This window comes from Gracilinanus agilis, chromosome 4 (genome assembly GCF_016433145.1).
Source record: "Gracilinanus agilis isolate LMUSP501 chromosome 4, AgileGrace, whole genome shotgun sequence".
Classification (NCBI taxonomy): Eukaryota; Metazoa; Chordata; class Mammalia; order Didelphimorphia; family Didelphidae; genus Gracilinanus; species Gracilinanus agilis.
In genome coordinates, this window is record NC_058133.1 from 170,108,765 (window position 1) to 170,132,247 (window position 23,483).

A 23,483-nucleotide genomic window follows, 5' to 3' on the forward strand; every position below is an offset into this window, starting at 1 on the left:
TCACATAACAGAAGCAGTAGAGAAGGGATTCATACATTGGTTAGGGAGCTAAACTAGATGAATTAGTTCTTTTCCAACCTTAGGGGTCCATGAAATAGCAATGGTTTCCCAAGACCTTACCAGGAAGCAATAGCCCTGCTTTCATAAACTTCTGCTGGCACAATCTTACACAAGAATATCACAAGCCCTGTTTTGAAGTAAACTCCATAATACAATCCCACCTCAGCTCCCTAGGATTGCTAAATTGTTTTGAAAAGAAAAAAAATCTCCTTAGATTTTGACATTCTAGTTACTGAAGTGAAAAATAGAGTTGACCAAGACAATAGTTTCTCAACTGCATCCTGCTCAAACCTTACACTATACTCTGCTATGGGCTTCCCTTTAGGTCTCTAGCCTAAGCCCCCATCCATGAAGTCCCAGAAGATACCAATGGGAATGGACCAGGCTTTTTTCATCTTCGAATGTCCCTAGCTGAAGATTATCACCTTGTTGTTTAAAACTCACCTCTTCGCTTACTTGGAATTTCTTCTCCTCCTCCTTGCAGTTCTTTTCCTTTTCTTCCTTTCTGCTAGTTTAGATCCTACTTATCCTTCAAGGACTGGCTTATGTAATCTCCTCCATAAAGTCTCTTCTCATTACTCCACCCCAATAGAGCTTTCCCTTTTCAGAACTCCAAAGAATTTATTGCCTGGTACTACTCACGGGGTGTTTATCATGGCTTTGTGTTATGAACTGTCTTTTTATGTATTAGTCTTGAATCCTTAATTAGTTTATCAGCCTCATGAAGATTCCCCATATTCCCCTCTACATTCCCCTCAGTGTCTAGAATGATCCGTAACAATTTTTTGATAAGTGAACTTAAAAAAAATAGCAGCTAGCATTACAGAGTGCTTTAAGGTTTGTAAATTGCAAATATTATCTTGTTTGATCCTTATTATAACCCTGGGAGGTAGGTGCTATTTCTAGGCTCATTTTACAGACAAGGAAACTGAGGCCAGGAAAGTTTAAGTGACTTGCCCAGAGTCATACAGTTTATAAATGTCTGAGGTTGGATTTGAACTCAGATCTTCCCGATTCTAGGTCTAGCACTCTATCTACTGTACCACCCTGCTGGTACCATCTCTTGCTTAACTTCCTGTGCATTGTCTACCACTAGTGGCCAGAGTTTAATATCCATCTTCTCCAATTACAGAAATACCATTTTTGATCAACCTAGAGTATCCATGATCTGTTATCAATCAGTATGTGAATTCAAGGAAGGATGTTTCGCATTGATGCTTCTTGGAATCATATTTTGGCTATTGTTAGGAAGGGCATCATCAGATTTGGAGCAATCAATGGCAAATTCTTCTATATTTCAATGGATCCATGATCTCATCTGTAAGGGTACTCCTTCCACCGGTGCAAATCATGGTCCTTCTATTCAGATATCCTTTTATGCTTTCTCATCCCGTGGGGTTCTTGTCCAAGCCTCTTCACTGAAAGCTTCATAAAGCATTTAGACTAGGAGACCTTCCTCTGTCAGCCAGAGACCAGGGCAACACTGGGATTGTGGTCCTTCCTTATCATTTAGAGAGCCCAAACATCACCATGTTCCTGATCCTGCAGTTCCTGTCAAAACAGAACAGCAACTGGTTGCCCCACAACTTCCCATTGCTCACTCTGTATAGCAATATGTAGCCAAAGCTACCATTTGTATAGTGCTTTTTGGTTTGAAAAACCCTTGATGTGCATAATCTCATTTGATCCTTTGCTTCCCTTTGTTGAATCTGGAAATGTCACTGACTCCAAGAAGTTTATCAGTTTGCTTATATGATTCCATATAATCATAATACCAGTTGTGTGATTTTGAGCAAATAATTTAACCTTTGTGCCTCAGTATCCTCATTCATAAAATGGGGGGTAATATTAACATCTACTGGGGGAAGCTAGTGGATTGAGAGCCAGACCTAGAGATGGAGGGTCCCAGGCTCAAATCTGAACGTAGACACTTTCTAACTGTATGACCCTGGACAAGTCACTTAACTCCTAGTCACTAACTCCTTGCCTAGCCCTTAGCACTCTTCTACTTTGGTAGTGATTCCCAAGACAGAAGGTAAGGGTTTAAAAAAAATTTAGCATCTACTTCCCAGGGTTGTTCTAAGGATCAATGGAGATAGCATTTGTAAAGTGCTTTGCAAACCTTTAAACATTACATAGTGTTTAAATATATACATATGTATGTATATACATCTCTTAATAATATCAATGATTAAATATTAACACCATTAATAATAAATTATTAAGATCAGACTGAGAGCAAGAGAAGGCAAAAAAGAGAAAGAGAAGGAAGGAGAAGAAAGAAAGAGAAGGAGGAAGAGAAGAAAGAGAGAAAAAAGATAGAAGGAAAGAGGAAGAAGAAGGGCAGGTCATTTTCAAAGATGAGTGTGGATATTTGTGAAAATCAGAATCAGAAACAGTAGAATAAGAACCCATGTCTCCCGAGTCCTAGTGCAGTGCTTTTGTCTTGACACAATACATACAGTCTAAGCTAATCAGCTTCTCCTGGGAGTGACTCTGGAGGGGAAGGGGAAGATATTACCTAATGACTCAAGAGAAAGATCAGTTCTGGCATAAGCTCTCAATCTTACGCCTATACACCATTGGCAAGATCATCCCATATCGGGGGCTTAAGGGTAGGAATGTGAGGGGATTGACTCCTTTAGTTCTCTCTGTGAATGTATTTTTTAGAGGGTACCCCAACTTTGGAACAGTAGAAAAATCTCTGAACTCAGGGTCAAGGGACCTAGGTTCAATTTGCTAGCTGAGTAATCGTGGGCAAATAACCATTTTTCTGAGCTTTGATTTTTTTCACTTGTAAAAAGAGCAGGCTGGACTAGAAAAGGTTTTAAGGTTCCTTCTAGCTCTAAATACATGATCTGTGTTGCTATGATCTGATCATATCTTCTACTCTCCTACAAGCAATCTTGGCTCCAGCCAAATAAATTTCTAAATATTTGCTAAATACTCTTTGGAATTTTCCCAATCTGTCCCTTGCTTATACTAAATACTCTCTACAACGTAGAATGCCTTCTCCCTACTATTCCACATTGAGAATCCTGCCTGTGTGTTAAGACTCAGCTTATATACTGCCTCCTCTGTGAAGCATTTTCTGATTTCCCCAGCCCATGATGAATTTTCCCCTCCTCAGAACTCCCTTAGTTCTCATGGTTTGTATTGCTTATTTGTCCCACATTTTCTGCCTTATGCTGTTAAGGTGTATTATTAAACTTTTCTCCCCAACTAGATGGTAAATTACCTAAGGATAGATACTAATTCTGACATATTTTTCTAACTTTGTATTTCCAACAGTCACTAGTACTTGGTAAGAGCTGAATAGATGTATTGACTGATGGACAGATTTAGAGGGCAAATCACTATTTGAAGGGGATAGTGAGGTAGAATTGGTGTGAGGATTGCCCAATGGACAAAGAGCTTTGGGGACATTGGGATTGAGGAAGAGGGGATGAAGAACCAGAAGAACCAATGATTCAAAGGAAAACTTTATTGACGCCTAGTTATATTGCTAAGGTCATCAGGACACCAGCACCCGTTTCCCTATTATTTTTTGTACATCTTTTGGCTCTATGGAGTCAAAGCATTTCCTTGGGAATGGGGCAGGATCGGGGTAGGAGAGGCTGGAAGGGTGAATGTGAGGGGAAGGGAGGTTTTGCCTCACCACCATCAGTGGGAGTGTCAACGCCCACTTCCACAGCTTGAGCCCCCTTTCCCCTCAAGGCCAGGCCCGTGGCTGTGGTGCTCTTTGTCAGGTGCCGTCTCATGCATCCTTTCATGGGTGGCCATGATCAGTCTTGCCATCAAGACGGAGAACTCGTTGAAGTTAACCTGACCATTTTGATCTGTGTCTAGCTCCTGCATGATATGTTTAGAATTCTGTAGGTCCTTGGCATTCTGAGACAGAGGGAAGAAAAACATAGGATTGGTCACTAAAAGAAATGAGGTAAGGAACAAGATCATCCATAGCCCAGGTCCCCTGGAAGTGATCCTGATTCTCTTGGACATCCTTTGGGAAATCCCATACTGAGTGTACATGTTAGTGAGAATATTCCCTTAAGCATCTGGAGCTATGGTATTATATCACTATGGGGTAATATCAATGCCATCCATCTACTGTAAATAATAATAACAGTAATGATAACATCAGCCCCTAATGAAAGGGATTATGACAAAATAAGACCACCTTAAAATTGCATAGCAACTTCAGCTATGTAGAGGGTTTTCCTAGATAGTCCATCTGTGATACAGTGGACTTGGGATCTACACTTGATAATGATATAATATTGCTAATATCAAGATAATTAAAAATAACAGCTATCATTCAGATAGCACTTTAAGGACTGTAATGTACTTCCCACGTGTTATCTCACTTGAGCCTCACAACAATCCTGTGAGGAAGGTGCTACAACTAGTCCCATTTTTCAGAAGAGGAAACTGAGGCTAAGAAAAGACTTGCCTATAAGTGGTTGCATCAGGACTTGAACTCGGATTCTTTACAGTGCTTTATCTGGTGCTCTGTCTGCTACACTGGTGGTGTCAAACTCACATAAAAGTGTATCCCTAATGGATTGACTTAGAGAACCACAAATAAACAAAATTTATGTTGTGTTCTAGTCTTACTTATTTTGTTAAACTTTTCCCACTTATATTTTCATCTGGTTCCAGGCACTCTATACAGCAGGAAGCCCACCTCTTAGCTGCTGTGCTAACTATATAAACACATATAGCCTCAGTTTCCTCATGTGTAAAATGGGGATAATAGTAGCAATAGCACCTACCTCACAGGGTTGTTGTGAGGCTCACATGAGATAATTAATGTAAAGAATACTCCGAACCTTAAAGTGTTATATAGTAATACTGCTACTTCCTGGAGAAAAAACAAACCCAAGGACCTTACCTAAACCTTGGGCCATGGTCTCATCTCCCCTGATCAGGACCAACTCACTTCTGCCCTGTCACAGCATCCAGTTTTTCTGAACACATTTCCACACCCTGCCTGTGATCGTACAGTTTCTGTCCTTATACTAGCTCTGGGATGAAACAGGAATGGGGCTTTCCCCATTATAGGGTCTTAGAAAGGAACATCTGGAGAATATTGATGTAAAGAGGGAGCCTTGAATAGTTGAGAGATCCCTATATTTGGAGTCGGAGTAGTTGGCTTTGAATCTAGGTTCTGTTAATAAAGGGCTATGAAACCTTTGGTAAGTGACTGTCCTTCTTTGGCCTCGGTTGGGGTGTGGAGTATGATAAATTGGACTGGATGACCTCCAAGATCTCTTTCAGCTCCAAATCTAGGATCCTAAGAGCCTCCATCCTACTGGCTTTGAGATGATAAAAAAAAATAAGGCCAGAGAAACTGGTCTCTTGCATCCCTGGATTATCTTGTCATGGATGGACTCGAAAAGTGATAGTTTTCTAGAATCACAATGGCCCTCAGAAGGAACATCTAAGAACTCAATCCCCTGCTCAATTCCCAGCCCAAATTAAGGTCTCTCCTGAAGTCCCTGGGATCTTAGTGATGCGACATCCTCCTTATTCTAACTCTTCCCACTGTGGCTTCTTTGCCCCCTAGTTCTCACCTTTAGGAAATTTGGCATCTCCTTGTTTATCAGTTGTTTCATTTCTCCCCTGGTCAGGGTGTCTGGGTCTCCCACCTGGCCAGAATATTGATGGAAGGTATTAACCATAATGTCCAAGGCTTTTTCCATTGTACACTTTTCCATTGTTTTCTTAGTCTGTATGGAGAAGGAGCATTGTGAGTGGGGGCACTGGAATCCATCTCCTTGTGCCCTGGTCAAGGAAGGTTAGGGAATGGGGGAGGGCAACCACACAAAAGGAAACACAAGGATCTGTGCCCATGGGAAACTTGCTGCTTAACTTCAGGGTGGAATTAGGGAGAGACACTCATGCATGATGTCAGTCTTTAGACCATTTACAGGGTGGCTAACAAAGGACAGAGGGGAATGTCTCCATTAAATAAGAGGGGATGGAATGATCCCAGAATAGGTAGAATGAGAGTTAATCAAGGAGGGCTCCCTGAAAGAATTTGAAGAAATTCAAGGGGACAAAAAGGAGAAGCAGCCCTCGGTCTGGGGTTGGGAGATGGAAAATAGCCTGGGCATGAGCTAAAGGTTCTTGGGAAGGTTGGGTGTGAGGGGAGGGAAGGTAATGGGTGGAAGTCCTATCCTTCTTGACCCAGAGAAAGCAACGAGCTGTTTGACTTACCACAAGGCAGTCTGGAGGAGAGCTGGCTGTTCACAGAGAGCAATGGAATGAGTGGGGCAAATCTGACATTTATAGGAGTGCCCTGCTTGGGTCACTGGGCTGTTGCCTCTGGCAGATGATTTGTTCTTTTCCTCAGTGATTGCTTCACAGGTATGCAGTTTGGTAATTTTGAGCAGGGCTGTTACCGTCAGGAAGGGTGTGGGGGGCAGGGAAGAGGCTGGAGGAAGAGGAAGGGGAACTGTCCACCTTTCTTTCTTTCTTTCTTTCTTTCTTTCTTTCTTTCTTTCTTTCTTTCTTTCTTTCTTTCTTTCTTTCTTTCTTTCTTTCTTTCTTTCTCTCTCTCTCTCTCTCTCTCTCTCTCTCTCTCTCTCTCTCTCTCTCTTTCTTTTTTTGGTGAAATTCTCAGTTATCTCTCCACTCTTCTGCTCTCACTCCCCACCACAAAGCTGATTTGGGAAGAAATAAGTCAACCTCAGCCATTTCAGTAACAGGAACTACAGGCTTTCACCACTCCAAATGGTCTCAGAAGGCATTTTTTTTTCTAATTATGTGTATTAGCGTTATCTCTGTGTGTTTCTTATTCCTTTAGGGACTCCATGAGGACAATGCTCATGTCTTTCTTAAACTTCATTTTCTCCAATTCCTGGCATAGTATTCTGAACACAGTAATTTTAATTCATTAATTTGATTTAAAAAAATTGTCTTCCTCTTATGTACAAGACCTGGTGGTTAGATATTACAGAATATTTGATAATTAGAAAATTTTATCTTGAGAAGCTTATCTTGTAGATATTTACAAATATTTAAAATATAAACTAGCTTATATGGGAATAAAAATTAGCTTGAAGAGCTGGAGACCTTGTCCGAATTTTTCATTTTACAGTTGAGGAAACAAGAAAGAGGAATGAACTTATCCAAGGTATACAGCTAGTATACATGAAAGCTAGGACTCAGACACAGATCATGGAATCAGAGATTTAGCATTGGTGATGGCATTAGGGATTTAGCTTCAATCTTCTTTTATAAATGAAGAAACTGAATTTCAGAGGGTCCAAGGACACACAGATAGTAACTAGCCGAGACAGAATTTGAACTCAGGATCTTTTGACTTCATATCTCATTCTCTTTATACCTCATTAAGCTTTACACTGAGAATTATAAAAAAGGCTATAAGTGGAGCAGCTGGGTAGCTCAGTGGATTGAGAGCCAGGCCTAGAGACGGGAGGTCCTAGGTTCAAATCTGGCCTCAGACACTTCCCAGCTGTGTGACCCTGGGCAAGTCACTTGACCCCCATTGCCTACCCTTACCACTCTTCTGCCTTGGAGCCAATACATAGTATTGACTCCAAGACGGAAGGTAAGGGTTTTAAAAAAAGCTATAAGAATTCAGAGAAAGGGGAGATCTTTTTGACTTGAGGAGGGGTTTTTGTGAGGAGTATTCAGGGAAGGTTCAATGTAGGAGATTGTATTTAAGTTTAAAGGGATCTTGAAGGATGGGTAGAATTTGTATGGAAAGATGGGATGGGGAAGGCATTTTGGCACAGGGGAACTGTGTGAATAAAGACTGTCTTTTGAAAAAGGACCAAGTCAGTATGGGGAAGACAGCCAGCAGAACATTTTGACTAGAGAAAAAGGGAGGGGTCATACTATATGAAGCTTTGAATGGAAAGCTAAATATGTTTGGAATTGGTCCTGTTTGCTCCTTCTCCACCCCCCACCCCCACCCAGTGGTATCTTGGAAGAGGACAGAAATGCCTGCTTTTTCAAATTTGCAGATGGCAAGATGTTGGGAGGAATAGTTAGCACAGTGCATATTTAGGTTCTCAAAAGATCTCTGTAAGCTATAAACATAGATTGACTTTTAGAAGATAACATTTAATAGGAATTAATGTTAAGTTCTACAACTGGGTTCAAAAAGTCAATTTCACAAATATGGGAATGAGGAGACTTAATTAGAAAATAGTTTATATAAATAAGACCTTGGGATTTTAACGAATTGTTGACTCAAAATGAACTGATATGGCATGGTAGCCCAAAAGGCTGTGAAGGTTGTATTAATGGAGGTGTAGTGGGAATCAGTGATTCCCAAAGTGGGCGCCACCACCCCCTGGTGGGTGCTGCAGCGATCCAGGTGAGCGGTGATGGCCACAGGTGCATTTATCTTTCCTATTAATTGCTATTAAAATTAAAAAAATTAATTTCCAGGGGGCTAAGTAATATTTTTTTCTGGAAAGGGGGCGGTAGGCCAAAAAAGTTTGGGAACCACTGGTCTAGATCAAAGGAAGTGATAGAGAACAGTGAGGTAGAACACGATTGAGAGTCGGTGGACTAGAGATGAGAGGTTCTAGGATCAAATCTGACCTCAGTCACTTCCTAGCTGAGTGACCCTGGGGCAAATTACTTGACCCCTGCCCTTACTGTTCTTATGCCTTGGAAACAATACACACTATTGATTCTAAGATGGAAGGTAAGTGTTTTTTTTTTAATAAAGGAAGATATGATACAAAATCAAAATAGAAGTGGTTCTTTTTCATGTATGGTTTGGACTAGATGCTTCTCTTGAGATCACTTCCAACTCTGAAATTATGTGTTTCTGAGGGACTGGAGACCATGCCACAGGAGGACTGATAGAAGCAATTAGGGTCATTTAGCCTGGGAAACCAAAGACTTGGAGGTGGGGTGAGGAGGGCATGATAGTTGGCAATGAACATTTGATGGATTGAGGTCAAATGATCATTTGTTATATATGTTATAAAGCAGATTCTCATTCAAATTTGGACTAGATAAGGGACTCTTCACTTGTGGGGGGGGTCCATGAATTTGAAAAAAAGTCCTTGCCTTCTATCTTGGAATCAGTATTGTATATTGGTTTTAAGGCAGAAGAATAGTAAGGGCTATGTAATGGGAATTAAGTGACTTGCCCAGGGTCACCTAGCCAGGCAGTATCTGATGCCATATTTGAACCCAGGACCTCTTGTCTCCAGACCTCACTCTTTATCCACTAAGCCATCTAGCTACCCACCCCCACCCCAATTTATTTTAAAAAAGCGATTTTAATAATTCTATTTCAGCATAAGTATTTTATTTTATTCATTTAAAGACATTATTCTGAGGAATGGTCCATCGGCTTTAGCAGATTTCTGAAGAAATCCCTGACACAAAAAAGGTTAAAAACTCAAGTCTCAATGGTCTCTGCATCAGAAGATACTTAATAAGAAATGCTAATTGACTGATTGAATCAGCACAAAAATCATAGAATGTGAGGGTGGGATTTTAGTCCAACTTACACATGAATGACATTTCCATAAACATACCAATAAGTGATCAGATTCAATTAGTGGAAGGTCCATGGAGAAGGATGGTGAAAGGTAAGAATGGGGAGGGAGAAAGGAAGGGATCAGAAGGTAAAATTATAGAGAAGACTGAATGTCAGGCTAGTAGTGCTAGGAGTTGACCTTGAAGACAGTAGAGGGTTGATGCAAGTTTTTGGTCAGAGGATGGGATTGCGGTAATTTTATAGGAACTCTACACTAAGATTATTTTAACAGGCAGGAAGTTCAGTTAGAAGACATTTGCATTTTCCAAGAGGCAGTGAAAAAGGGTTAGTGGGCACGAGAATGGAAATAAGGGACCAGATGCAAGAGGCATTGTGAAGGAATGCTCATTTTGTAAATACTTCCTCTTTCCACATAGGCAAAGTGATCTTATTTGGTATCATCCTGTTGTCATTCCATGTGACTGTGCTAGTGTAGTTGCCTTTGCCAGTAATTTCCTGAGGGCAAGACCTTACTTCACAGGTTGCCTAGGTTTCTGTGTAGTGCCTCAGGAGTGTTTGGCATTTCTTGATTTGGGATTTGTATTCATACTGGCATTGAGGTGTGGTGGGGAGACATTATCTTCCTTCCTAATCCCACCTCTCTTCCAAACTTCCCTATTTCTGTTGAGGGCAAAAACAGCTTTCTAGTCCCTTAAGGTTCAAAATCTTGAAGTCATCTTTGACTTTCCCCTCTCTCTTTCCACTCATATTTGGTTGCCAAGTTTTTGGGGGTTCTACTACCTCAACATTTCTTTCATCTTTTCCCCACTCTCATGGCTGCTGTGCCATCTGAGGCATCATCACTTCTCACCTGTACTATTATAATAGCCTCCTTTCTGATTGGAACCTCACCTTCCAATCTGTCTCTTCTCCAATCCACATTCCACACAGTTGCCAAATTAAAATTTCAACAGTGCAAGTCTAATTATATCATTAGCTTTAATGGCTCTCTAGTAACCAGATAAAATGCAAACTCTTCTTATTGGTATTTGAACTCCCTGACTCCAGAGGATCCTACCAGGCTTGTTTCACACTATCCCTTTTCACTCATTATTCTTACTAGACTTTCTGGCCTCTACTTGCTGTTACTCAGATTGGGCATTCCACCTCCTACTTCTGTGACTTTGTATAGTGTTGTGGGACAATATAACTGGGGAAACTTGAGTGAATCCCTGTACTATCACAATATCAACAGGATAGTGTGTGTGTATATGTGTGTGTGTGTGTGTGTGTGTGTGTGTGTGTGTGTGTGTGTGTTGGGGGTGTCATAGATCAAGATGCAATGGAGTAGATCTGGGGCAGTGTGTTAATTTTACCCCTGGCTAGGTTGATTTGGCCCAAGATGAGGGCTTTTTTGGGCAAGAAGGTTATAGAAACAATTTCCAGATTTTGGCAGACCTCAGGGAACTTGCTTTCTGAGGAAGGGTCCATAGGTTTTAGCAGACTTCAGAAATGACCTACGACACCAACCAAGGTTAAGAACCTGTGGATTAGATGGTCTCTGAATCTGAAGATGCTTAACAAGAAATGCTAAGTGACTGAATCACAGAATGGAAATCTCAGAATTTGAGAGTGGGATGGTATTTTAATGATCATCTAGTTCAATGTATACATGAAAGGAATTTCCATTAACATTCCAATCCCAATTTCCCTAATGAATATTGATGCAAAAAGTTTTAAATAAAATACTAGCAAGGAGATTCAGTATTTTATCACAAGGATAATATATCACGATCAGTGGTTTTTATACCAGGAAAGCAGGTATGGTTCAATGTTAGGATATTTAATTATATTTAATTAATGATATCAATGACAAAACCAATAGAAACCATGTGATTATCTTAATAGATACAGAAAAAGCCTTTGTCAAGATACAACACCTATTCCTTATTAAAAATGTCAGAAAACATAGGAATAAAAGGCCCTTTCCTTAAAGTAAAAAAAGGGCATCTATCTAGAGTTAGCAAACATTTGATGTAATGGGAACAAAGTAGAACCCTTTCCATGAACATACCAGTAAGTGCTCTGTGATTCAATTAGTTAACCTCCTTGTATGACTTTTACCTGTTTTTACTTTCCTGGACTAGCTTTTTTTTTTTTTTAACCTTCTTGTAAATTGCTTTGATTTAGGGGTTGTCAGATTTGTTTTTATTAAAGAAATTGTTTATTTGAACTCACAGGCTCTAGAGTCCAGGGAATTAGATGTGGAATCTTAAACAAGACAAGGGTGCCTACTGTGCCTGGAACATACTCCCTCTTCTTCATCTTTGATTCTTAGAATCCTTAATGTTCTCAAGGTACAAGTCCCACTTGACTACCTCTTTTTCTGATTATAGCTGCTGACAATGATCTTTATACTCTAATGATTCATCATAGAACATCAGATTTGGAAGGGACCTCAGAGACCATCTAATATAATCTGTACAATTTATACTTAGAGCGTCCACTAATAGGTATCTCTGTGGTACTCAAGCATTAGTATTAATTGTTTTTACTATTTATTTTATACTGTCTGGTACTGCTTGACTCTCCATAAATCAGGCCTTGTCTATATTTTAAGCTAGAATATAAGCTCCCAGAGTGCAGGGGCCATTTTTTCTTTATCTTGCTCCCTAGGATCTATGCAGGTCTATTACATATACTGCATATGCTCTTGTGGAATGAATGAATGGATTGTGCAAATACTATAGAGCCTGTGAATCTTTCAACAAAATCTTGGATAAACTCCCTATGTAATCACAAAATTTGGTTGTCTACTGGTTATTAGAGGATTAATATTTAGGGTTAGAAACGAATTTAGGGTTAGAAACGAATTTAGGGTTAGAAACGAATTTAGGGTTACGAATTTAGGGTTAGGGTTAGGGTTAGAGTCAGTTGGTCTCCCAGAGACTCATGATGAAAAATGCCATCTGCCCTCTGAGAAAGAACTGGAGGCTAAATGCAGACTGAAACATACTACATTTCATTTTCGTTATTCTTTTTCTCTTTGTGTCCCATTTGAGAAATCTTCCACAAATTGACTAATATGGAAAAATGTTTTACATGATTACACATATAAAATTTATGTCAGATTACTTGGGATGTGGGAGGGCAGTGAGGGAAGGTCAAAAGAAGAGAGAGAATTTGGAACTCAAACTTAAAAAGAATGAATGTTAAAAATTGTTTTACATGTAATAGTGAAAAAATAAAATATTATTTAAAAATCAATCAATCTTCTTAGAGGAAGAATAAAAGCAATGCGTCTCTTGTCTGAGTTGTTTAGGAAAATGTCCATTTGGGGGACCTTTCTGAAGAGTCCCTTCAAAATACAGATTGATCTCAGAGGGTTTGTTGTGGGAGAAACACACCCAAGTATGTAGCAGAGTCTCGCCCCAAGAATGGGAGACTCAAACTCCATTCAATCTGGAAGTAAGAAAACAAATTTTTTTTAAAGAAGAGGTTTAAAGTGGAATAGTAGACTAATACTTGGTGCAAAAGACTGGGGGCTAATCAGGTAGCCCCAGGGCTGATAGAATAGCATCTCTCCAGGTGGGGAGTAGTGGCTCCAAGGGTGGAGTAGCAGCTCTCAGGGTGAGGAAGTAGCCCTTGGAACTGATGGAATAGCCCCAATAGGTAATGGAAAAGCAGCCCCCTCTATGGAGTAGCAACCCCAGCTATAGAGCAGCAGCTTTTGCCCTTTGTGGATCAGGGTGGGCGTATTTATTAGGGTGTGGGGGCTAGTCCTCTCCCATTCCAGAGCAATTTTCATCTCTCCCCCAAACCTTGGAAAACAAAATTCAGGTGGAGGTGTGGTTTTGTGTTTGACACGTGTATCATAGGAATAAGGAGCATGTGAGGTTTGGAGATCCTCCAGGAATACCAGAGCCCTTAGTGCACAAGTCCCGTTCCACTTCCCCTCCCATTGTCTACCTTGTTATCATTTTTTAATGTGGGAGAGGTCACCACCCTTTTGAAATGTGAACATGGTTGAGGAGGGAGGGGGCAGAGGCAACGCAGTACCACTATAGATAATTAATTATGTCTAACAGTTCAGAACTAAAGTAAATAAAGAACAATATGAAAAATTAATAAAAGGGAGCAGCACAAAGCTGATGCCCAGTGCAGAACATTATAGATCCACTATAGGTAATTGAAGTTACAGAATAGGTAACTGATCAATCTGCAATTCATGCTTGACAAACGCTGAAACTACAAATTTTCCAGTTGATGTTTAACCAGTGAGAAATACAAGATTTCTGAGGATGAGGGTCTTGTTTCTATTGCTGGCCACTGCCTGTCTCTATCAGGTTGGTTAGACTGTCAGTCAGTTACCAAATATGTCCAGAATCAATAGGTCCTGAGAAATATGAGACTAGTTTGCTGTCCTTGGTACTATTTCCCTGCCTTAGGTGACAGTAACAATTCCTTATGTCCTTTAGCCCTTTGATGTTTTGTAGCAGTGCTTCAACTAGGAGAACAATGTCATAGGAAGAAAAAAACTAGTGAGCTTGGATTTAGGAGATCTGGGTCTGATGTTTAGCAGCTATGTGGTTCCAGGGAGGTCATTTAACTTCTCTGGTTCCTGCTTCCCCCCTTTTTTATGTATGGACACTAATAAGTGAATGCTTCTCATGCAGGACAGCTGGGAGGAAAGTTGACAAATGTGATTTCTCCTCTTTTCCCTCCATTTGCTGATTTCATTTGAGAAAATTTAGTCTGTGGAGAAGGGTTGGACTGTACATTAGGACTCAGCTTAGTAGCTTCATAAATCCTTAGAATCATCTAATATCAGAGCTGGAAGATTAAATAGATATTATCTGGTTTGATTTCATTATGTACTTTACAGGTTAAGAAACTGAAAGTCCAAGAGAGGAAGTGATTTACTTAAAGTTTCATAGTGCCATGGTCCCATCATATTAAATCACACCATTTTGTGCAGTGACTTGTACAAAATTAAAGAATTAGAAAGGGGAAATCCTTAAAACAGTAGATTAATAAATATTATTAAGACATTATAATACATTAACAATATATGCTATATAAATACATTATTAGAATAAATGAATATATCAGTTTCTTGAGAGGAAGTACCTTTTTTTTTGCCTTTCTTCATATCCCTGGAATCCTCCTAGCACAGTGTTTTAGTTGGTGCTTAATAAATGCATATTGACTTGGTTAAGACCAGTGGATAGATTTCTGGAGTTTGAGTCAGGAAGACTTCAAATTCTGCCTTGGATTCAAATTGCTAGCCTACATGTCTCTGGGTAAGTCACACAATCTCTCTGGGGTTGATTTCCTCACTTGCAAAATGGACTCCTGGCCTCTAAGATTCCTTCAAAATCTAAATATATGCAATTCAAGGTCTGATTCAGTGGATTGACTAAAGTAATGGTGGTAAGAAGGCTTCATTGAAGAGGTGGGATTGGACCTGGGCTTTGGAAGGAAGTCTTTTTTTTTTTTAAATCCTTTCCTTCTGTCTTTGAATTAATTTTAAGTATCAGTTCCAAGACAGAGGAATGAAAAGGGCTAGGCAGTTGGGGTTAAGTGACTTGTCCAGGATCATACAAGTAGGAAATGACTGAGTCCAGATTTGAACCCCACAACCTCCTCTCTCCAGGCTTGGTGCTCTATCTGCTGAGCTACTTAGCTGCCCTAGTGGAAAGAAATCTTTCCCCAAAGTTTGACCAAGAGTCATTCTTTGGAAAAAATACTGTTCTCCATTTTGGAGAAACTGTATCACAGCCAAAGAGGAAGAGAAGGATGAGGAGGAGGCAGTGATAAAACAGTGGGATTCCTAAATTCTGAAATCAGGAATCTTGGTGACTACAGTTTCTGCCCACATGAACAGTGTGAATAATAGGAATTCCCATTCAAATTACTTCTGATTCTCAGGCCACTGCTCTTTCCATCATATCATGCCATCTCCCAGTTAAATTCAATTCAACAAACATTTATTAAATACCTCCCACACGTAAGTCCATATTCTCCATCCTAGGGATACAGATCAAAAAGCTAAAACAATCTCTACCCTCAAAGAGCCTCCATTCTAGAGGGGAGTGTTTGGAGGAAAACAACATGGACATAAGAAAGTAAGAACAAAGCATGTTCAAGAGGAAGAGAGGGATCCAATAAGACCTTCTTTTATTACTCCATCCTCCACCATGTCACCTCTATCTGTACCCATCCCCAATTCAGTAACCTCTAGTGGCTCCCTGTTACCGATAGGATCAATATTAAATCATCTGGTGTTCAAAGCCCTTCATAGCTCATTCCCCCCTCCCGCTTTTCCAGCCTTCTTACATCTTACATATCCTCCCCCCTCTTCCCACCATTAACATCGGCCAACATGCTTTTCCTTGAACAAGATGTTTCATCTCTTAACTTTGGGCATTTTCATTGGCCCTCCCTCATGCATAGAATGCTCTCCCTTCTCACCTTCACTTCCTGGCTTCCTTCAGATTGTTATGTTATTATTATTTATCAACATAATAAGATCCAAGATAAAATCCCAACTTCTACAAGAAACTTTTCCCAATCCTTCTTAATTCTTTAAAAACAACAACAACCCTTTCCTTCTGTCTTAGAATACTTAGAACCAGTACTGAGTATTGGTTCCAATGCAGAAAAGTGGTAATGGCTAGGCAATGGAAATTAAGTGTCTGAGGCCAGATTTGAACCAAGGATGTCCCATCTCCAATCCTGGCTCTCTATTCATCGAACCACCTAGCTACCTCAGATCATCCTTAATTCTAACACCTTCATTTGACGGATTATTCCCTATTTATCTTGTATATATCTTGCTTGTACATTGCTCTTTTCATGTTGTCTTCCTTATTAGACTGGGAATCCTCTGAGAGCAGCTCTTGTCTTTTGACTTTTTTTTTTTTTTAATATCCTCAGGGTTTAGCACAATGCCTGGCACATAGCGTTGAATAAATGATTATTGACATGAACTGAGATGGTATCAGAGTTCTGCCTTGTCTTCTACTAGAAAGAAATGAAGATGGAACAAATTCAAGATGTAAGAGTATTTAGACAAAACCAACCACATATATAGTATTATGACCCAGCATGAGGTGTAGATATTCTACAGAAAGGAATAGCTGTATTTATGAGATTACTGATCCAGTAGGGGTTAGCAGAACTTTGCTCACCATAACTTTATGAAATAGTGTAATTCTTCTTGCTTCACTTTAACAGATGAGGAGACGGAAGCTCCACGAAGTTAAATAATATGTATGTGGTTATACATGTTCGAATCTGGAATCAAACCCAGGATGGTACTTTCCAGATGCGCCTCTTGGGATTATATCATAAATAATCAGTCTTTGCTACCATCTAGTGGTCAAATCATATTCGATCATTATCTTTGCTACCATCTAGTGGTCAAATCTTATAAGATCATCTCTTTTAAACCTTTCAGGGAAATAAATTTACCATCACCAACTGTTTCAGCTTGATTTTTGTACATTGTGCTGTTATTGAAATTATCCGAGACATAATATACTATTTTTTATTACTTTGTCTTTGACTCGGTTAATTCTTAAGTAAATTGTTCTTGTCTTCATTTAGGTCTGTACCTTTTCATCATATTTGCCTTGGCTACCAATCTGATTGTGTGGACTATAAGAAGAGTGTTTAAAAATTCTGCTTTTTGCTAATTTTGCTTCTGATATATATTTTTAAAAGTTTTTTTAAAATTAAGATGGGATTATTATTACTAGCACAATTTTCCTTCTTTCTTCAAGATCAATGATATTTATTTGTATAGAAAAATATTTTTGTGACCAGTATTTTCCAATCTTCAAATAAATTTAAAGTCCACATTTATTCAGTGTCTCCAAATATCAGAAGACAGAAATATCCTCATGGCTTTCCAGTAGCAATGCCAAGCCAACTCACTAGCTCTTAGATCCATGACTTTAAAGGCCATAGCTTTAATTGTAATTTTATGACAGTAAGGAAACTGTGGATTAAATATATTAAATATGCATTAAACACTTTTGAATAGCAATCTAATTTAATTAAACTAACCAATAGCAGTTTAGCATAAGAGAATGAGGCATTGACTTTCTTTCCAAAATATCGTGTAATAGACATCTCTTAATGGTAACTGGCACTTTCAATGATGCCACTTAATTCTTTTCAATGCCTGTCTATTCACTTAAGTTAAAAAAATTGATAACTTGTAGAGCATTGAAAACATGGAGATAAACTCTTAAGTCAATGAACACATGGTTTTATATATTTTACACAGATTATTATTCCTTCCTGCTTTGCTGGGATTCCTATTCTCTAAGGGGGCAACTCCAATAATTGAGGAATAGTTTCTCATTTTATGCACAGTATGCACCAATGTTTTAAAATGTTTAAGGTAGCATTTGGAAAATATCACCTAGTGGTTTACTTTATATATATACATATATATATATATATAAAATATTATTCTTTTGCCCTAATCACTCATATTTTAAACTTTCTAGGAGATTATTTATGCAGGGATTAGAGGAGAAGGTGAGGATGGGAGAAATAATTTAAGGCAAGATCTGTGAAGTGCTAAATATTAATTTCTTTCTTAAAAAACCCTTACCTTCCATCTTAGCATTAAGCATTAATACTGTATATTGATTGTATGACAGAAGAGGGGTAAGGGCTAGGCAATGAGGTTGTGACTTGCTCAGGGTCATATAACTAGAAAGTGTCTCAGGCCAGATTTGAACCCAGGAACTCCACCTCTACATCTGACCCTCAATGTCAATTTCTGTTGAGACACTGCTATGAATAAACTAAAATCCTGTGATATGGCAGGTCCATCAAGCTGCTTAATGAGTCTTTGCATGCTGTCTTTATAGAGTGTTTAACACTATAATTTTCCCCAAAACAAACAAACAAACAAACAAACAAACAAACAAACAAACAAACAAACAAACAAACAAACAAACAAACTGAGTGATAAGCCAGATTCTCCTGGCTAAAGCAGCAACTGGCCTGTTGCTTTACAATGTCTTCCTCATCTGCAACCATTCTTTTTCCTTCACTTATTTTCCTTCAACTTAGTTACTCAGCAATGCAATGATCCAGGACAATTCTGAGGGATTTAGGACGAAGAATGCTCTCCACCTCCAGAGAAGGAACTGTTGGAGTCAGATGTAGATCAAAGCATGCAATTTTTCACTTTATTTTGTTTGCATTTTTATTGAGAATTTTGGTTTTAGACAAGTATTCTCTTAAAACAATGAACAGTATAGAGATATGTTTTGCATGATAAAAATGTATAACTCAGATCATATTGCTTCCCATTTCCAGGGTGGGGAGGGAAAGGAGAGAAGGAAACAACTTCAGAATATTTATGTGGAAAATTGTTAATACATATAATTGGGAAAATAAAATATCTTAAAAATGTTTTCCTTCAGTAATCTCTGAACTGCTATTTGTAGCCTTTTACATTCTTCCATGACTTTCTTAGCTTTGCTATTATGCAAAGATGGATATACAGATTTAGATGTGTGTTGGAAGCACTGAGAGAAACAGGGTCCTTTAATAGAGCCTTTTTATCTGGACCCCATCAGAAAGATCAATGCAGCCAGGCAAGGCTGTGCTGAAATTCTCTATTTCTTATTTACATATTTTTCAGTTTTTGTAAATACTCTTTGATTACCTTTTAATTATTAGTTTGGCTTACTATTTTCCAATAACACCTTTATTTTCATTCTGTTTTTAATTAATTTTGGTTATTTGATCTCTCTCTCTTTCTCCATGCTGAGATCTTATATCTATTCTACAATCTTTTTGATTAAGAAACTTAGTTTCATCTTGAAACTTTCAACCTTAAACCCTTTGCTCCTTCTATTTTATAGTACTCCTTGAGATCTCGCTCCCCATTAATGACACAGATTCACTGATCACTTTTTCTAGTAATGGTTTGTACTTTCTTTCATACCCCTCAATTCATTAGTCATGATGGGGAAGTTGGAATACTCTTTACCTTCATATTAAGAGACTTCAACATACAAATTGGTGGGAAAAAAAGGATGGGAAGCAGCTAGGGTAGTCAGGCCTAGAGATGGGAGGTACTGAGTTCAAATATGACTTCAGATACTTCCTAGCTGTGTGATCCTGGGCAAGTCATGTAACCTCAGTTGCTTAGCCCTAACACTTTTCTGCCTCAAAACCAATATTTAGTATTGATTCTTTTTTTATTCACAGATATTTTATTTCCCAATAACATATAATAACAATTTTCAACATATGTTTTCTGAAATAAGATCCAAATTGCCTCTCTCTCTTCTTTTCCTCCCCACTCTTGGAGGTGGTAAACAACTTGATATGGATTATACAAGTATTATAATGCAAAATGTACTTCCATATTGATCTTTGTTGTAAGAGATTACTCATATAAAACCCCAAATAAACCAAAACCCCAAAATAAACGATTGTGAAAAATTGCATGCTTTCATCTGTGTTCTGACTCCAACAGTTCTTTCTCTGGAGGTGGATAGCTTTTTTTTGTCATAAGTCCCTCAGAACTGTCCTGGATCATTGTATTTCTGAGAGTAGCTAAGTCTGTCCCAGATGATCATTCCACAAAATTACTGTTACTGTGTACAATGTTCTCCTGGTTCTGTTTGTTTCCTCTGCATCAGTTTATGTAGGTCTTTTCAGTTCTTTCTGAAATCATCACGAAAACCTTTTAACTTAACATAATTGAAATTATTCATTTTACATAGTATAACACTTAGCTCTCATTTGGTCCTAAATTCTTCCCTTCTCCATAGATCTTCTGGGTAAACGATTCCATTTTTCTCCTAATTTATCACGGTATCATCCTTTATATCTAAATCATACACACATTTGACTTTATCTTGGTACAGGGTATAAGAAATTGCTCTATACATAGTTTCTGCCATACTGTTTTTAGTTTCCCCAAAAGTTTTTGTTAAATAGAGTTCTTATCTCCAAAGCTCAGGTCTTTGGGCTTATCAAACACTAGGTTGCTAAGGTCATTTACCCCTCCCTGTATATTGTATATTTAATCTATTCCATTGATCAACCATTCTGTTTCTTAGCTAGTACCAGACTATTTTGATATCTGGTACCTCTTAGTATTGATTATAAATCAGAAGATAAGGCTATTTTAAAAAACAAAAACAAAACCCAAACCAAAGCATATAACTTGATGATATTCTCTCAAATACCCTTACTTCTTGGGGTGTTGTACTGCACTGAGAACATTCTTAAAATTTCAGAATTACCATTTTCAACTCAGAAACTGGCAAACACTATAAAGCAGGGCTTGATTTACTGTTTTGATGATTGTCTTAAGAAAGGGAGAAAGTCAATAGACTTAAGAACATGATTGTAAAAAAGTTAATAAAGTAGATTAAACACGTTGGCTAAGGGAGGTTAGGGGGATTTGGGGGAGAGGGAAAGAACATGAAATATGTAACTATGGGAAAATATTCAAAATGAAAACTTAAAAAAATAAAGTAGATTAAAGTTAAAAGTGTGTTGTGATTACATTGCTCTCTGTCCCTCAAGAGTTAATCGTTAAATATTAACCAGCATACTTCTGCTTACTTCCTTCTTCATCAGTCTCCTCAGGTCCCAGGACCTATTATTACACTCCACATGAGCAAATTTAGAGATGGTCATACCCTTGATTTTGCCATCACTCACAAGTGTTCTACTTTCATGTTCATGAATTCAGAAATTCCTTTATCTGGTCACAACTTTCTATCATTTCATCTTTCCTTCTGTCTTTAAAAAAAAATCCTTACCTTCCACCATAGAATCTATAGTGTGTATTGGTTATGAGGCAGAAGAGCAGGAAGGTATAGGCAATGGGGATTAAGTGACTTGCCTAGGATCACAGAACCAGGTAGTATCTAAGGCCATATTTGAATCCAGGACCTCCTGTCCCTAGGCCTGCCTCTCTATCCACTGAACCACCTAGCTGCACCCTCAATATCTTATGGCTTCATCCTCATTGTTATCTCTAATCCTTCCACTGCTCAGTACTTTCCTAGACCATCATCTCTGCACTAATCTATACTTTTTCCCCCTTTCCAATATCAGTCCCTTGATGAATCATTTCAACTCTATACTATTCTCTCCACTCTCTTGTCCCATTGCTGATCATGCCTTGCCAAACACTAGTCTTGGATCACTCCTATCAGCTGTTGCCTTTGTGGCACTTACATAATTACAACTTCCATATATCTAATTTGTTGCCAAATCTTGTATTTCTCCCTTCACACCATCTCTTGTATATATATCTCCTTTCCACTTATACATATTGCCATTGAACACATCTAGGGAAAGCCATAAGATCATGCTGATGATCACTGAAAATTTGTTATATAATCTTAACTGGGTTATCACTGAAACCAGGTAATCCCTTTATATCTCCCTAATAGATTTGCTTTTTCCATTTTCCCCAGTGGCCCTTCCAAACCTTTTCATCCCTTCACAACCCTCATGGCACTTCTTCCACTCATCCTCTCAGCTTAATCAGTCAGCTTATTATGTTCCAGGCACTGTGCTAAGTGCTTTATATATAAGAAGAGGCAAAAGATAGTCCCTGTCCCCAAGATGCTCACACTCTAAGAAGACCTTGCCTTGTGCATCATTGAAAAAATTAAGACCATTTGACAAGGGATCCTTCTACCTTCTTTCTGATGTGACATCAACCAGATATCTTCTATCATTACCTCCTCCTTCATCTCTGCCTTTCATGAAGAAGTGGTTTCTTTTTCCAACAAAAACTCTTCAACATACAACCTTGATCTTAGCCCCTTCCTTCTTTTCCAGCAGATCTCCTCCCAGCATCCCCATTCTCTCCCTAAACATCAATTTATCCTTATCTACTGTTTCCTTCCTTATTGACTACCAACACCTGTTTCCCCTATCCTTAAAAATCCTCACTTGATCCTACCATCTTTGCTACCTTTCAAAGCTATCATTCTATATTTCCCTTTCTATGTTTTGCTAAATTTCATTTAAAAAATTGGTGTCTTCATTTCTTCTCCTCTCCATCTCTTCTGAATTCTAGCCTCATAATTTGACTGAAACTGCTTTCCCTAAAGTCATCCAATATTTGTTAATAGATAAATCCAAAGGCTTTTCCTCAAACTTCATTGTTCTTAAATTCTGGGTAGCCTTCAACATTGTTGATTACCCCCTTCTCCTGGATTTTCTTTCTTGGAAATTCTGGGCAAAGTTTATCTGCTGATTTGGGCTGAGTTGGCAGAAAGAGCTGGTTGAATCTAGCTTTTTCTGTGATGTTGGGAATGCAGCAGAGGAATCTGAATGTTCTTTTGTGAACAGCTAGCTAGGATGATGGTTCTTTAGTTTATTTAGAGCTTGACAGCTGACCAAGAACAGAAAAGTTTTGTAAATAGTATGGGAAACGATTGAAGGAAAGCATATTTATCCCATGTATAACCCATTGTGTGTTTATTCATTTGTGCTATTCTCTCTCTCCCATTAGAGTACACAGTGTCTAGCAAATAGTAGGCACCTAACAAATGTTGATAGATTGCAGAATTGTCTGGTATAATTTTCCTTTAGTGCTATATATAGTCTAGGGTGGGGGTAGAGATTCCTTTCGGCTTGGAAACAGTGTTGATTTTGTCAAAAAGCTTTTCTGCATCTATTGGGATAATCATGTATTTTCATTGCTTTTTTATTGATATGGTCAATTACACTGATAGTTATCTTAATATTGAACCATCTCTGCATTCCTGGTATAAATCCCACCTGGTCATGGTGTATGATCTTTGTGAAATATTGCTGTAATCTCCTTGCTAGTATTTTATTTAAACTCTTTGTATCAGTACTCCTTAAGAAAATTGATCTATAGTTTTTTTCTCCATGTTTACTCTTTCAGGTTTAGGTGGAAAAACTA

At 38.5% G+C, this 23,483-nt stretch overlaps 1 protein-coding gene across 1 annotated transcript; it reads right to left on the reverse strand.

The window, feature by feature from the left end:
- Window positions 1–3,526: 3,526 nt before the first annotated feature.
- On the reverse strand, window positions 3,527–6,360 carry S100A9 (S100 calcium binding protein A9). Its single transcript, XM_044674038.1, has 3 exons — window positions 6,283–6,360; window positions 5,637–5,792; window positions 3,527–3,951 (listed from the first exon to the last, which is right to left on the reverse strand). Exons 2-3 carry the CDS (start codon window positions 5,778–5,780, stop codon window positions 3,736–3,738), a joined length of 360 nt encoding a protein of 119 aa, XP_044529973.1. The 5' UTR covers window positions 5,781–5,792; window positions 6,283–6,360; the 3' UTR covers window positions 3,527–3,735.
- Between the last annotated feature and the right edge of the window lie 17,123 nt (window positions 6,361–23,483).

What these genes read in the sequence shown, in the direction of transcription:
- S100A9 (XM_044674038.1), bottom strand. Translation starts at nt 5,780, where the DNA reads ATGGAAAAGTGTACAATGGAAAAAGCCTTGGACATTATGGTTAATACC. An exon ending in AGATGCCAAATTTCCTAAAG is followed by an intron (nt 3,952 to 5,636) that starts GTGAGAACTAGG and finishes CCTCTGTCTCAG; the next exon opens with AATGCCAAGGACCTACAGAA.